The sequence below is a fragment of the Panulirus ornatus genome, chromosome 20 (genome assembly GCF_036320965.1).
Source record: "Panulirus ornatus isolate Po-2019 chromosome 20, ASM3632096v1, whole genome shotgun sequence".
Taxonomy (NCBI): Eukaryota; Metazoa; Arthropoda; class Malacostraca; order Decapoda; family Palinuridae; genus Panulirus; species Panulirus ornatus.
Window position 1 is genome coordinate 78,137,449 of NC_092243.1, and position 17,452 is coordinate 78,154,900.

General features: G+C 41.2%; 1 protein-coding gene across 4 annotated transcripts in view; it reads left to right on the forward strand.

The window, feature by feature from the left end:
- The window catches only part of RpS15 (ribosomal protein S15), a 37,732-nt gene that overhangs the window by 2,041 nt on the left and 18,239 nt on the right, over positions 1 to 17,452 (forward strand). For 2 of the 4 annotated variants that reach the window (XM_071675337.1, XM_071675338.1), the window contains exon 2: positions 697 to 782. In XM_071675337.1, coding sequence (XP_071531438.1) covers positions 697 to 782 — 86 coding nt within the window. Of the gene's footprint in view, positions 1 to 455; positions 539 to 696; positions 783 to 17,452 lie in introns of those variants that run through there. The other 2 variants (XM_071675340.1, XM_071675339.1) reach the window with 2 other exon arrangements.

Genomic DNA, 17,452 nt, shown 5'->3' on the forward strand with positions numbered 1-17,452 from the left:
AATAATCTGAAATGAATCCTAATATCTTACAGGAATGTGAAATAATTACATTATTTTATAAAAGTACGTTTAATTCAATGAAGATGCCAAATCGGCAAGGTATGAGACGCATCACAGCTGAGAATCAACATTTTTCAACATAAGATCATAAAGCCTGACTTTGATTTATACCAAGATAAGAGCAAATGTATCTTTTTCATCTGTGTTGTGTTATGTAAAGGTTATAAACTAGTTATCTGCCACAAAAGTTATATTATATTTTGGAGGTCATTTTGAATTCATATGAAATAGAACTTCACGTATCATTAGTTTGAAGTTGGTCTTGATTTGCAGTGTTTTCGAAGTATTTCCTTGTGAATGTGAACAAACCTACGTATTATATATTGATTAGTTACACAGAACACGCGATGGAAGTTGTGCTTGCTATATAGGTTTGTCTTGGTAGGTTTTTATACCATGGCAGAAACAAGTGAACAACGTATGTTTATCCTCTACACAACAAACAATGGCCGATGTAGGTGTGAGATTGCTAGGCCAAGTATATCTCTTTTCATCATTGATTGTTGGTGACTAAATGATGTGTGAAACATAGATAACGATGCTCCATATATCAGCAGTGTAGTTATTTAGGACTGATTGATGTACATGGATTTAGAAGAAAAGTTCGGTTTTCATTATAGTAACTCCGTTTTTCAGCCAGCTCAACAGCAACGCAAGAAGCATACCTTCAGGAAGTTCACTTACCGTGGGGTGGACCTTGATCAGCTTCTTGACATGAACAAGTAAGTATCATTTTAATTTTAGATATAGTAATAATGTTAACTGGTTGACCGTGATTGGTTGAGGTATAAGTACTAGATCGCTTGAACCAGCAGTATATTTATTTTTAATTTGTAAACGAACTTAGTCCTTGTTTATTAATTGTCCGATTCTTAACCAGACTTTAAAGTAAATTTTGTCAGGCCAGGACTTTATCTATGAAGGTACACAAGGTAACAGTAGAGCACTATCTTCCTCACCAATGACTGCTGCTGCATGTCGCTGTAGGGTAGAAGTACCTCAAGACATTTACTTTGTGGTTAAATGTATGTTTATTCTTCGTCTGGGTTTCTTTTGGGAAATTTTTTTGGACTATGTTTGGGGCATCCGGCGACTTTTGATATATTAAGATTTTGAAACACCAGTTTAGTCAGTTTCAAGACCCTTTTCTTTTATATAAATTTGATTGCGAATTCCTCCTCATCTTGGAACTTTTGATAGGGTAAATCAGTTTATTTTTCCAGAGTTCATTGTATAAGTGGTGAGCGCCCATTAGTGTGTGTTTGTATGCTGGTGTTTAGGCTGCAACACCCAAAAATAAAAGTTTGATGCATGTGCTTTTGTTCTCTGAACATGTGTGAACCGGTTATTTTGCATTTACATCAATCACAGCTTGATGTATGCCTCTACAGTCAACCCTAGTATTATTGTAGAAATCGATCGTTACAATTTTGAAAGAGGAAATGTGAGAAACTTGTGTTCAGAATTACAATATGAGACTTCAGAATATCTGGGTGTTTGCAGCTTAAGGGGCAGTCCAAGAAGTTTCACATCATTCCTAGTTAGTAGAACTTATTACCCATAATGATATATTGCTACACTGATTCTTTTATACTGGATATATATGTATATATATATATATATATATATATATATATATATAGATATATATAGATATATATATTTTTTTTTTCATACTATTCGCCATTTCCCGCATTTGCGAGGTAGTGTTAAGAACAGAGGACTGGGCCTTAGAGGGAAAATTCTCACCTGGCCCCCTTCTCTGTTCCTTCTTTTGGAAAATTAAAAAAAAACGAGAGGGGAGGATTTCCAGCCACCCACTCCCTCCCCTTTTAGTCACCTTCTACGACACGCAGGGAATACGTAGGAAGTATTCTTTCTCCCCTATCCCCAGGAATATATATATATATATATATATATATATATATATATATATATATATATATATTTTATATATATATATATATATTATATATATATATATATATATATATATATATATATATATATATATATATATATATATATATATTATCCCTGGGGATATGGGAGAAAGAATACTACCCACGTATTCCCTGCGTGTCGTAGAAGGCGACTAAAAGGGGAGGGAGCGGGTGGCTGGAAATCCTCCCCTCTCTTGTTTTTTTAATTTACCAAAAGAAGGAACAGAGAAGAGGGTCAGGTGAAGATATTCCCTCAAAGGCCCAGTTCTCTGTTCTTAATGCTACCTCGCTAATGTGGAAAATAGCAAATAGTATGAAAAAATATATATATATATATATATATATATATATATATATATATATATATATATATATATATATATATATTTATATATATGAGTCCACGGGGAAAATGAAACACAAAAAGTTCCCAAGTGCACTTTCACATAATCACATCATCAGGGGAGACACTAGAGAGAAATATAACAGTCAGCTGATATGTATTTCTCTCTTGTGTCTCCCCTGATGATGTTATTACACGAAAGTGCACTTGGGAACTTTTCGTGTTTCATTTTCCCCGTGGACTCATAGGAATATCTTGATCACGCGCAAAATTGTGATCCTTTCCAATATATATATATATATATATATATATATATATATATATATATATATATATATATATATATATATATATATTATTTTTATACTTTGACGCTGTCTCCCGCGTTTGCGAGGTAGCGCAAGGAAACAGACGAAAGAAATGGCCCAACCCCCCCCATACACATGTATATACATACGTCCACACATGCAAATATACATACCTACACAGCTTTCCATGGTTTACCCCAGACGCTTCACATGCCTTGATTCAATCCACTGACAGCACGTCAACCCCGGTATACCACATCGCTCCAATTCACTCTATTCCTTGCCCTCCTTTCACCCTCCTGCATGTTCAGGCCCCGATCACACAAAATCTTTTTCACTCCATCTTTCCACCTCCAATTTGGTCTCCCTCTTCTCCTCGTTCCCTCCACCTCCGACACATATATCCTCTTGGTCAATCTTTCCTCACTCATTCTCTCCATGTGCCCAAACCACTTCAAAACACCCTCTTCTGCTCTCTCAACCACGCTCTTTTTATTTCCACACATCTCTCTTACCCTTACGTTACTCACTCGATCAAACCACCTCACACCACACATTGTCCTCAAACATCTCATTTCCAGCACATCCATCCTCCTGCGCACAACTCTATCCATAGCCCACGCCTCGCAACCATACGACATTGTTGGAACCACTATTCCTTCAAACATACCCATTTTTGCTTTCCGAGATAATGTTCTCGACTTCCACACATTCTTCAAGGCCCCCAGAATTTTCGCCCCCTCCCCCACCCTATAATCCACTTCCGCTTCCATGGTTCCATCTGCTGCCAGAGCCACTCCCAGATATTTAAAACACTTCACTTCCTCCAGTTTTTCTCCATTCAAACTTACCTCCCAATTGACTTGACCCTCAACCCTACTGTACCTAATAACCTTGCTCTTATTCACATTTACTCTTAACTTTCTTCTTCCACACACTTTACCAAACTCAGTCACCAGCTTCTGCAGTTTCTCACATGAATCAGCCACCAGCGCTGTATCATCAGCGAACAACAACTGACTCACTTCCCAAGCTCTCTCATCCCCAACAGCCTTCATACTTGCCCCTCTTTCCAAAACTCTTGCATTTACCTCCCTAACAACCCCATCCATAAACAAATTAAACAACCATGGAGACATCACACACCCCTGCCGCAAACCTACATTCACTGAGAACCAATCACTTTCCTCTCTTCCTACACGTACACATGCCTTACATCCTCGATAAAAACTATATATTTTTTTTTTTGCTTTGTCGCTGTCTCCCGCGCTTGCGAGGTAGCGCAAGGAAACAGACGAAAGAAATGGCCCAACCCACCCCCATACACATGTATATACATACGTGTACACACGCAAATATACATACCTACACAGCTTTCCATGGTTTACCCCAGACGCTTCACATGCCCTGATTCAATCCACTGACAGCACGTCAACCCCGGTATACCACATCGATCCAATTCACTCTATTCCTTGCCCTCCTTTAACCCTCCTGCATGTTCAGGCCCCGATCACACAAAATCATTTTCACTCCATCTTTCCACCTCCAATTTGGTCTCCCACTTTTCCTCGTTCCCTCCACCTCCGACACATATATCCTCTTGGTCAATCTTTCCTCACTCATTCTCTCCATGTGCCCAAACCATTTCAAAACACCCTCTTCTGCTCTCTCAACCAAGCTCTTTTTATTTCCACACATCTCTCTTACCCTTACATTACTTACTCGATCAAACCACCTCACACCACACATTGTCCTCAAACATCTCATTTCCAGCACATCCATCCTCCTGCGCACAACTATATCCATAGCCCACGCCTCACAACCAAACAACATTGTTGGAACCACTATTCCTTCAAACATACCCATTTTTGCTTTCCGAGATAATGTTCTCGACTTCCGCACATTCTTCAAGGCTCCCAGGATGTTTGCCCCTCCCCCACCCAATGATCCACTTCCGCTTCCATGGTTCCATCCACTGCCAGATCCACTCCCAGATATCTAAAACACTTTACTTCCTCCAGTTTTTCTCCATTCAAACTTACCTCCCAATTGACTTGACCCTCAACCCTACTTTACCTAATAACCTTGCTCTTATTCACATTTACTTGTAACTTTCTTCTTTCACACACTTTACCAAACTCAGTCACCAGCTTCTGCAGTTTCTCACATGAATCAGCCACCAGCGCTGTATCATCAGCGAACAACAACTGACTCACTTCCCAAGCTCTCTCATCCCCAACAGACTTCATACTTGCCCCTCTTTCCAAAACTCTTGCATTCACCTCCCTAACAACCCCATCCATAAACAAATTAAACAACCATGGAGACATCACACACCCCTGCCGCAAACCTACATTCACTGAGAACCAATCACTTTCCTCTCTTCCTACACGTACACATGCCTTACATCCTTAATAAAAACTTTTCTCTGCTTCTAACAACTTGCCTCCCACACCATATATTCTTAATACCTTCCACAGAGCATCTCTATCAACTCTATCATATGCCTTCTTCAGATCCATAAATGCTACATACAAATTGATTTGCTTTTCTAAGTACTCACCATGAGTCATACATACATTAAATAACCTTACCAACCAGTCAACAATACAGTCACCCCATTTTATATATATATATATATATATATATATGTCATCCCTGGGGATAGGGGAGAAAGAATACTTCCCACGTATTCCCTGCGTGTCGTAGAAGGCGACTAAAAGGGAAGGGAGCGGGGGGCTGGAAATCCTCCCCTCCCGTTTATAATTTTCCAAAAGAAGGAACTGAGAGGTGGGCCAAGTGGGGATTTACCCTCTAAGGCTCACTCTTTTGTTCTTAACGCTACCTCGCTAACGCGGAATAAGGCGAATATGTATGAAAAAAAAAATATATATATATATATATGTATGTGAGAAATACTTAGAAAAGCAGATGGATTTGTATGTAGCATTTATGGATCTGGAGAAGGCATATGATAGAGTTGATAGAGATGCTCTGTGGAAGGTATTAAGAATATATGGTGTGGGAGGCAAGTTGTTAGAAGCAGTGAAAAGTTTTTATCGAGGATGTAAGGCATGTGTACGTGTAGGAAGAGAGGAAAGTGATTGGTTCTCAGTGAATATAAATATAGGTTTGCGGCAGGGGTGTGTGATGTCTCCATGGTTGTTTAATTTGTTTGTGGATGGGGTTGTTAGGGAGGTAAATGCAAGAGTCTTGGAAAGAGGGGCAAGTATGAAGGCTGTTGGGGATGAGAGAGCTTGGGAAGTGAGTCAGTTGTTCGCTGATGATACAGCGCTGGTGGCTGATTCATGTGAGAAACTGCAGAAGCTGGTGACTGAGTTTGGTAAAGTGTGTGGAAGAAGAAAGTTAAGAGTAAATGTGAATAAGAGCAAGGTTATTAGGTACAGTAGGGTGGAGGGTCAAGTCAATTGGGAGGTGAGTTTGAATGGAGAAAAACTGGAGGAAGTGAAGTATTTTAGATATCTGGGAGTGGATCTGGCAGTGGATGGAACCATGGAAGCGGAAGTGGATCATAGGGTGGGGGAGGGGGCGAAAATTCTGGGGGCCTTGAAGAATGTGTGGAAGTCGAGAACATTATCTCGGAAAGCAAAAATGGGTATGTTTGAAGGAATAGTGGTTCCAACAATGTTGTATGGTTGCGAGGCGTGGGCTATGGATAGAGTTGTGCACAGGAGGATGGATGTGCTGGAAATGAGATGTTTGAGGACAATGTGTGGTGTGAGGTGGTTTGATCGAGTGAGTAACGTAAGGGTAAGAGAGATGTGTGGAAATAAAAAGAGCGTGGTTGAGAGAGCAGAAGAGGGTGTTTTGAAGTGGTTTGGGCACATGGAGAGAATGAGTGAGGAAAGTTTGACCAAGAGGATATATGTGTCGGAGGTGGAGGGAACGAGGAGAAGAGGGAGACCAAATTGGAGGTGGAAAGATGGAGTGAAAAAGATTTTGTGTGATCGGGGCCTGAACATGCAGGAGGGTGAAAGGAGGGCAAGGAATAGAGTGAATTGGAGCGATGTAGTATACCGGGGTTGACGTGCTGTCAGTGGATTGAATCAAGGCATGTGAAGCGTCTGGGGTAAACCATGGAAAGCTGTGTAGGTATGTATATTTGCGTGTGTGGACGTATGTATATACATGTGTATGGGGGGGGGTTGGGCCATTTCTTTCGTCTGTTTCCTTGCGCTACCTCGCAAACGCGGGAGACAGCGACAAAGTATAATAAAATAAAAATAAAAATAAAAAGAAGAAGGAGTCACGCGGGGAGTGCTCATCCTCCTCGAAGGCTCAGAGTGGGGTGCCTAAATGTGTGTGGATGTAACCAAGATGTGAAAAAAGGAGAGATAGGTAGTATGTTTGAGGAAAGGAACCTGGATGTTTTGGCTCTAAGTGAAACGAAGCTCAAGGGTAAAGGGGAAGAGTGGTTTGGGAATGTCTGGGGAGTAAAGTCAGGGGTTAGTGAGAGGACAAGAGCAAGGGAAGGAGTAGCAATACTCCTGAAACAGGAGTTGTGGGAGTATGTGATAGAGTGTAAGAAAGTAAATTCTCGATTAATATGGGTAAAACTGAAAGTTGATGGAGAGAGGTGGGTGATTATTGGTGCATATGCACCTGGGCATGAGAAGAAAGATCAAGAGAGGCAAGTGTTTTGGGAGCAGCTGAATGAGTGTGTTAGTGGTTTTGATGCACGAGACCGGGTCATAGTGATGGGTGATTTGAATGCAAAAATAAAAATATATATATATATTTTTTTTTTTTTTTTTTTTTTTTTTTATACTTTGTCGCTGTCTCCCGCGTTTGCGAGGTAGCGCAAGGAAACAGACGAAAGAAATGGCCCAACCCCCCCCCCCCCATACACATGTACATACGTCCACACACGCAAATATACATACCTACACAGCTTTCCATGGTTTACCCCAGACGCTTCACATGCCTTGATTCAATCCACTGACAGCACGTCAACCCCTGTATACCACATCGCTCCAATTCACTCTATTCCTTGCCCTCCTTTCACCCTCCTGCATGTTCAGGCCCCGATCACGCAAAATCTTTTTCACTCCATCTTTCCACCTCCAATTTGGTCTCCCTCTTCTCCTCGTTCCCTCCACCTCCGACACATATATCCTCTTGGTCAATCTTTCCTCACTCATTCTCTCCATGTGCCCAAACCATTTCAAAACACCCTCTTCTGCTCTCTCAACCACGCTCTTTTTATTTCCACACATCTCTCTTACCCTTACGTTACTTACTCGATCAAACCACCTCACACCACACATTGTCCTCAAACATCTCATTTCCAGCACATCCATCCTCCTGCGCACATCTCTATCCATAGCCCATGCCTCGCAACCATACAACATTGTTGGAACCACTATTCCTTCAAACATACCCATTTTTGCTTTCCGAGATAATGTTCTCGACTTCCACACATTTTTCAAGGCTCCCAAAATTTTCGCCCCCTCCCCCACCCTATGATCCACTTCCGCTTCCATGGTTCCATCCGCTGACAGATCCACTCCCAGATATCTAAAACACTTCACTTCCTCCAGTTTTTCTCCATTCAAACTCACCTCCCAATTGACTTGACCCTCACCCCTACTGTACCTAATAACCTTGCTCTTATTCACATTTACTCTTAACTTTCTTCTTCCACACACTTTACCAAACTCAGTCACCAGCTTCTGCAGTTTCTCACATGAATCAGCCACCAGCGCTGTATCATCAGCGAACAACAACTGACTCACTTCCCAAGCTCTCTCATCCCCAACAGACTTCATACTTGCCCCTCTTTCCAGGACTGTTGCATTTACCTCCCTAACAACCCCATCCATAAACAAATTAAACAACCATGGAGACATCACACACCCCTGCCGCAAACCTACATTCACTGAGAACCAATCACTTTCCTCTCTTCCTACACGTACACATGCCTTACATCCTCGATAAAAACTTTTCACTGCTTCTAACAACTTGCCTCCCACACCATATATTCTTAATACCTTCCACAGAGCATCTCTATCAACTCTATCATATGCCTTCTCCAGATCCATAAATGCTACATACAAATCCATTTGCTTTTCTAAGTATTTCTCACATACATTCTTCAAAGCAAACACCTGATCCACACATCCTCTACCACTTCTGAAACCGCACTGCTCTTCCCCAATCTGATGCTCTGTACATGCCTTCACCCTCTCAATCAATACCCTCCCATATAATTTACCAGGAATACTCAACAAACTTATACCTCTGTAATTTGAGCACTCACTCTTATCCCCTTTGCCTTTGTACAATGGCACTATGCACGCATTCCGCCAATCCTCAGGCACCTCACCATGAGTCATACATACATTAAATAACCTTACCAACCAGTCAACAATACATATATATATATATATATATATATATATATATATATATATATATATATATATATATATATATATATATATATATAATATTTTTTTTATTATACTTTGTTGGTCTCCCGCATTAGCAAGGTAGCGCAAGGGAACAAACGAAAAAATGGCCCAACCCACCCACATACACGTACATACATAAATGGCCAAACGCACAGACACACATATACATATCTATATATTTCAACGTATACATACATATACATACACAGACATATACATATATACACATGTACATATACATGCTGCTTTCATCCATTCCCTCTGCCACCCCACCACACATGAAATGGCTCCCCCCTCCCCCATGTGCGCATGAGGTAGCGCTATAAAAGACAACAAAGGCCACATTCGTTCACACTCGGTCTCTAGCTGTTGTGTGTAATGCACCAAAACCACAGCTCTCCACATCCAGGCCCCACAAAACTTTCCATGGCATACCCCAGATGCTTCACACTCAATCCATTGACAGCCTGTCGACCCCGGTATACCACATCGTTCCAATTCACTCTATTCCTTGCATGCCTTTCACCATCCTATATGTTAAGGCCTCGATCGCTCAAAATCTTTTTCACTCCATCCTCCCACCTCCAATTTGGTCTCCCACTTCTCGTTCCCTCCACCTCTGACACACATATCCTCTTTGTCAATCTTTCCTCACCCTTTGTCTCCATGTAGCCACGCCATTTCAATATGCCCTCTTCTTCAATATGCCCTCTTCTGCTCTCTCAATGACACTCTTTTTATTACCACGCATCTCTCTTATCCTTTCATTACTTACACGATCAAACCACCTCACACCACATATTGTCCTCAAGCATCTCATTTCCGATGCCTCCACCCTCCTCCATACAATCCTCTCTGTAGCCCATGCCTCACAACTGCATAATATTGTCGGAACCACTATTCTTTCAAACATACCCATTTTTGCTCTCCGAGATAAAGTTCTCATCTTCCACACCTTCATCAATGCTCCTAGAACCTTCGCTTCTTACCCCACTGTGTGACTCACTTCCGCTTCCATGGTTCCATCCGCTGCCAAATCCACTCCCAGATATCTAAAACACTTCACATCCTCCAGTTTTTCTCCATTTAAATTTACCTCCCAATTTACTTGTCCCTCAACCCTACTGTACCTAATAACCTTGCTCTTATTCACATTTACTCTCAGCTTTCTTCTTTCACACACTTTACCAAACTCAGTCACCAACTTCTGCAGTTTCTCACCCGAATCAGCCTCCAGTTCTGTATCATCAGTGAACAAAAACCGACTCGCTTCCCAAGCCCTCTCATTCACAACAGACTGCATACTTGCCCTCTCTCCAACACTCTTGCATTAACCTCCCTAACATCCCCATCCATAAACAAATTAAACAACCAAGGAGACATCACGCACCCTTGCCACAAACCAACATTCACTGGAAACCAATCACTCTCCTCTCTTCCTACTTGTACTCATGCCTTACATCCTCGATAAAAACTTTAAACTGCTTTTAGCAACTTACCTCTCTCACCTTGTACTTTTAAAATTTTCCCCAAAGCATCTCTATCCACCCCATCATATGCCTTCTCCAGATCCATAAATGCTTTATACAAATCCATCTGTTTTTGTAAGTATTTCTCACATACATTCTTCAAGGCAAACACCTGATCCACACATCCTCTACCACTTCTGAAACCACACTGCTCTTCCCCAATCTGATGCTCTGTCGATGCCTTTACCCTCACAATCAATACCCTCCCATATAATTTCTCAGGAATACTCAACAAACTTTTGCCCCTCATAGCATTCTGATATCACGTCATCAGGAGTTTCTTAAAAGCATTCAGAAGTCTTCATGCACACCATATGGAGCCAGGACTTCTCAGAGAGCGTTACTGATTGCTTTATCACTTTATATTTAATTGATGATATTTGATTGCTTTATCTCTTGTATATTTTAAATGATAATATTTCAGTCTTTACCTGTATTAGTTTGTAGCTGACTGACATTTTCTCACACGAAAGTTGTTGACTGTCATGTCTGCTTAGTTCTTAAGGGTACACCTGGGTGAACTCAGATGGTAATTAGATCAATCTGTTAAAGTCTCCCAAGTTTACTATTAAATAATACAAAATCATCGCTTATGACAGTTGATCTTCCAACCTGAGTGGTCATACAAATGATTGGATACAATCATTATCCAACCATAAAGCAGGCTCAGAGATCAAACTTGAGGTTTATTTGGTACTTACTTTGTAAACTACCATATGCTCCTCAAGGACACCTTTTAAATGTTTTATACTGAATCATCAACACTCATGGTCTGTGTAGGAAAAACTTATTAAAGGATTATTGGCTTGTGGCATTGTTAAATGCCTGATACTCTAATACTATTCATTTATTTTGTTTTAGTTAGATAAGGTTAGGATAGAGCAGTAAAAAAAATCTTGACTTTTTGGTGGAAGTAGTTGACAGGATTAAGGAAGATAGAAATACCATGCATTGTTGAAATGTAACATTCATTGAATTTCACAAAGATTGAAAATGTATACTGTTGACTAATGTTGATATAGATGTTACCAGATCCTGCCTGCAAGTGGTTACATTGTGAGCAGTAAGTCAACTCCAGTGAGGCTGTATTATCATTGAAAGGTTGGAAAGGAGTACGGATGTGTTGGAGAACTTTTTGCTTGAGGAAGTTTGGTATTTCCTTGCTCTGAGTGTAGCTTAGAAGCTGCAGGAGCCCTATAAGAGGGTTTCTGAATTTGTAAGATGATAAGACTTGAAGATCTCGCAGTCTGAATTCGTTAGGGCCAAGCTGTATTTTTTTCGTTTATTATTATTATTATTTTACTATACTTGATTGCTGTTTCCCACATCAGTGAGGTTGTGCCAAGAATTGGACAAAGAAAGGCCCATCCACTCATATACACACATGTATACATACACGTATATATGTGTCAGGTGGAGGGAACAAGGAGAAGTGGGAGACCAAGTTAGAGGTGGAAGGAATGAGTGGAAAAGATTTTGAGTGATCGGGGCCTGAACATATAGGAAGGTGAGAGGCATGCAAGAAATAGGGTGAATTGGAACACTGTGGTATATCGAAGTCGACTTGCTGTCAGTGGACTGAACCAGGGCATGTGAAGCGTCTTGGGCAAACCTTGGAAAGGTCTGTGGGGCCTGGATGTGAATAGGGAGCTGTGGTTTTGGTGCATTACACATGACAGCTAGAGACTGAGTGTGAACGAATGTGGCCTTTTTGTCTGTATTCCTGGTGCTACCTCGCTGAAGCAGGGGATAGTGATGATGTTTTCCTGTGGGGACGGGTAGCTACAGGAATGGATGAAGACAAGCAAGTATGAATATGTATATGTGTATATATGTAATGTCTGCATATGTGTATGTATATGTGTGGATGGGCCATTCTTCATCTTCCTGTCGCTACCTCGCAGACGTGGGAAACCGATTATGTATTATAATAATAATGATAAAGATACATATCAGCATGTGCACATGTACATATTCATACGTGCTTGCCTTCATGCATTCCCAGCACCTTCCCACCCGACAGGAAAGAGTATCTCCACCCCTTGCATCAGCGAGGTAGCCCCAGGAAAACAGATAAGAAAAGGCCACATCTGTTCACACTCAATCTCTGGCCGTCATGTGTAATGCACTGAAACCGGGCTGTCCTGTGTAATTCACCGAAACCACAGCTCCGTATCCACACTCAGGCACCACACACCTTTCCATGGTTGATCCCAGACATTTCACATGCCTTGGTTCAGATCATTAGCAGCATGTCAATCTCAGTATACCACATTGTTCCAATTCACTCTATTCCTTGCATGCCTCTCACCCTCCTGCATGTTCGGGCCTCACACTTCTTGTTCCCTTCTCGTGACTCTGACACATATATCCTCATTATCGACCTATCCTCACTCATTCTGTCCATATCTCCAAACCATTATAACACACCCTCTTGTACTCTCACAACCACAATCTTTTTATTTCCTCTCATCTCTTACCCTTTCATTATTTACTCTGTCAAACCATGTCACACCACATATTGTCCTCAAAAACATTTAATTTTCAACATATCCTCCTACCTCCATACAACCCTATCTATATCCTATCCCTCGCAACCATATGATATTGTTGGAACTCTTATTCCTTCAAACATACCCATTTTTGCTCTTGAGATAACATTCTCTCTTTCTAAACATTCTTTATTGCTCCCAGAACCTCCACTCCCTCCCCAGCCGCGACTCACTTCTGCTTCCATGGTTCCGTTTGCTGCCACGTCCACTCCTAGATATCTAAAACACTACTTCCAATTTTTCTCCATTCAAACTTACATCCTAACTAACTTAGCCCTCAACCCTGCTGAACCTAATAACCTTGCTCTTATTCACATTTCCTCTCGACTTTCTGCTTTCACACATTTTTCCAGACTGTCACCAACTTGTGCAGTTTCCCATTTGAAACAGCCACCAGTGCTTTATTATTAGCGAACAACAACTGAGTCACTTCCCAGGCCCTCTCATCCCCAACAAGCTGCATACTCGCCCTTCTCTCCTAAACTCTTGCAATTACCTCCCTAACCATCCATTCCATAAACAAATTAAACAACCATAGGGACATCACAAATCCCAGCAGCAGACCGACCTTCACTGGGAACCAATTACTTCTATCTTACTTCTCATACACATGCCTTACACCCTCCCTAACCATATATTCTTAAGACCTTCAACAAAGCATCTCTATCAACCCTATCATATTCCTTCTCCAGATCCACAAATGCCACAAACAAGTCCATCTGTTTTTCAAAGTATTTCTCGCACACTTTCTTCAAAGCAAACACCTGCTCCACTTATCCTTTACCACATTTGAAACCACATTGTTGCTCCCTAGTCTGATGCTCTGTACATGCCTTCATCCTCCCGTACAATTTTCCAGGAACCAGGGCATGTGAAACGTCTGGGGTAAACCATGGAAAGTTTTGTGGGGCCTGTGGGAGCTGTGGTTTCGGTGCATTATACATGAGAGCTAGAGACTGAGTGTGAATGAATGTGGCCCTTGTTGTCCTTTCCTAGCACTACCTTGTGCACATGCGGGGGGAGGGGGTTTTCATTTTATGTGTGGCGGGGTGGCGAGGGGAATGAATTAGGGCAGACAGTATGAATTATGTACATGTGTATATATATATATGTCAGTGTGTATATATATGTATACGTTGAGATGTATAGGTGTGTATATGTGCGTGTGGACGTGTATGTATATACATGTGTATGTGGGTGGGTTGGGCCATTCTTTCATCTTTTTCCTTGTGCTACCGCGCTAACATGGGAGACAGTGACAAAGTATAATAATGATAATGATAAACTTTAGAAACTTATGCCTGTGTAGGTTAAAACGTGCCTTTATCTTCTTTGCCTTTAGAAACTTATGCCTCTGTAGTTTGAACACTCACCTTTATCTTCTTTGCCATTGTGCAGTGGCTTAATACATTCATTCTGCCAATCCTCAGGCACTTCACCGTGACCCATACATACATTGAATATCCTAACCAACCAATCAACAACACAGTTACCCCCTTTCGTAATAAATTCATCTGCAGTACCATCCAAACCTGCCCCCTTGCTGGATTTCATCTTTCTCAAAGCTTTCACTACCTTTTCCGTATTAAACCACTCTTCCTGACTCACTTCACACACCACCCCAACCAAAGCACCCTACAACTGCCACTTCATCATCTGACACATTCAATAAACCTTCAAAATACTCCATCTTGTCTCTTCATCACTACCTGCTATTTCTAACCCGCACCAGTGTTCCCATTTGTTCTCTTGTCGTATGCAAATTATTTACATCCTTCCAAAACATCTTTTTTTTATTCTTCCTAAAGTTTAATGACTGTCTCACCCCAACTCTCGTTTGCCTTCTTTCAATCCTTACACCTTCTTGGCCTCCTCCTGCTTTCTCTTATACATCTCCCAGTCATTTGCACTCCTTCCTTGCAAGTATCATTCAAATGCCTCTCTTTTCTCTTTCATTAACATCTTTGCTTCTTTATCCCACTACTCACTACCCTTTCTAATCTACCCATCTCCCACTTTTCTCATGCCACATGTATTTCTTGCACATGCTGTCTGCTTCCCGAAATACATCCAGTTCTTCACTCACTCGATTCTACACTCAGTCTCTCCTTGTACTTTCTCACATGTCACCATTCCAAGCTTGCCCACTCTCACCATTTTCTTCTCCCAGACAGTCTTCTTTTTAGAAATCCTTTACAAATCTTCACCTTTGCCTGCACAAGATTGTGATCAGACATCCCACCAGCTGCCCCTCTCAGCACATTAACATCCAAAAATATCTTTTTTCATGCCTATCACTGAACACGTAATAATGCCCTTTGATCATCTCTCCTCCTCACGTATGTATACTTGTGTATGTCTCTCTTTTTAAACCAGCTATTCCCAATCACCAGTCTTTTTTTCAGCTCACAAATCCACAAGCTCTTCACCATTTCCATTCACAACATTGAATACCCCATGTACACCAGTTATACCCTCAACTGCCACATTACTCACCTTTGCATTTAAATTGCCCATTGCTAATACCTGGTCTCGTGCGCCAAAACTGCAGACACACACACAGCTGCTCCCAAAACACTTGCATCTCAAGATCTTTCTTCTCATGAACAGGTGCATAACCTACAATAATCCCCCATCTTTTTCCATCCAGTTTCAGTTTTACTCGCTTCATTCTAGAACTTACTTCTTTACACTCTATCACACACTCCTACAACTCCTGCTTCTGGAGTAGCACTACTCCTCCTTAGCTCTTGTACTCTCATCATCCCCTGACTTTACTCCCAAGATGTTTCTAATACAATTTTCCCCCTTACCCTTGAGCTTCGTTTCACTCAGAGCCATAGCATGCATGTTTCTTTCCTTAAACATATTATTAATCTCTCCTTTCTTCACTTCTTGGTTGCATCCCCACTCATTCAGACACCCTAATGTGAGCCTTCGGGGAGGATGGGCACTCTCTGCTTGACTCCTGTTTTTTTAGAAATAGAAATACAAGAAGGGTAGGGTTTCCAGGCCCCTCCCCCCCATTCTCTTTCCCACTCCCTTTAGTGACCTTCTATGACACGCAAGGAATACGTGGGAGGTATTCTATCTTCCCTTTATGTATAAATAATCAGTGTAGTTAATCTTTTTGGTGGGGTGTTTCTGTTTTTAGATGGTCTTTTTGCATCTTGTTTTCTCTTTTTTTTTTCCTTTGTTCCCTCATCTCTTCTTTCTTAACTATCTTTTCCATATGCTGACACCATTTCAAAATGTCAGTTTTATTGGACTGTTGTTTTGAGGTTACACACCCCAAGTGAAACGTCACCTTTAATGAGGCTGTAACACTGGGAGTATAGTCTCTATGATCATCTCACTTTGAAAGGACTCTACATATCCATGCTGCAGAAGCCTTTAGAAAGGAATTCGGTAACATAAGAACATTATTAGAAATTGGTTTTGGGTTAATTAGAAATAAATATGATTTTTACACACATTTCTGCTCTCATACTCCTGTTACTTCCATACTTCTCACTTACCCTGTCATTTCTTATTCAATCAACTGGCTTCACACAACATACTGTTCTTATGCCTTTCCTTTCCAACACATCCACACTCTTTACATGTTTGTGTAAGCCTCATGCTTCAACCATTCAGCACTGACGGGATCACAATACTATCAGACATACCCATCTTTGCCCTTGAAGGCAGTTGCCTCTACACATAACTTACTGTGCCCAAGACTTTTGGCTCACCTCAGCTCTAATGAGTTCACTTCCTGCTGTATCCTCCCCATCGTATCTAAAACACACTACTTCACCAAGTTCACTCAAAATTCTCAATCCAAATAACCTTTTTCTCTTCACAGTTCAAGCATAACCTTGCAACTTTTTCTTTCATACTCCCTATCAAACTCAGACACCAGCTTCTGCAGGTTCTCACTCGAATTTACCACCAGCTCCATGTTATCAGCAAACAACAACTGACTCGCCTTCCAGCCCCAGCAGTCTGCATACTTGCTTCACTCTCTGAGATCATGCATTCATCTCCCTCACCACTCCATCCATAAACAAATTGAATAACCATGGTGACATTACACACCAGTGCCGCAGACCTGCATTCACTGGTAACTGCTCACCCTCTTCTCTTCATATACACACACACACATGCCTTACTTTCTAGTTAGAAACTTCTCACTAATTGTAGTAGCTTTCCCCTAAACCAGATCAAATGTTTTCTCCAGGTTCAAAAACTCAACATAGAAATCGGCTAAGAAGCGGCAATAGTCTAGAGTCTACCAGTTA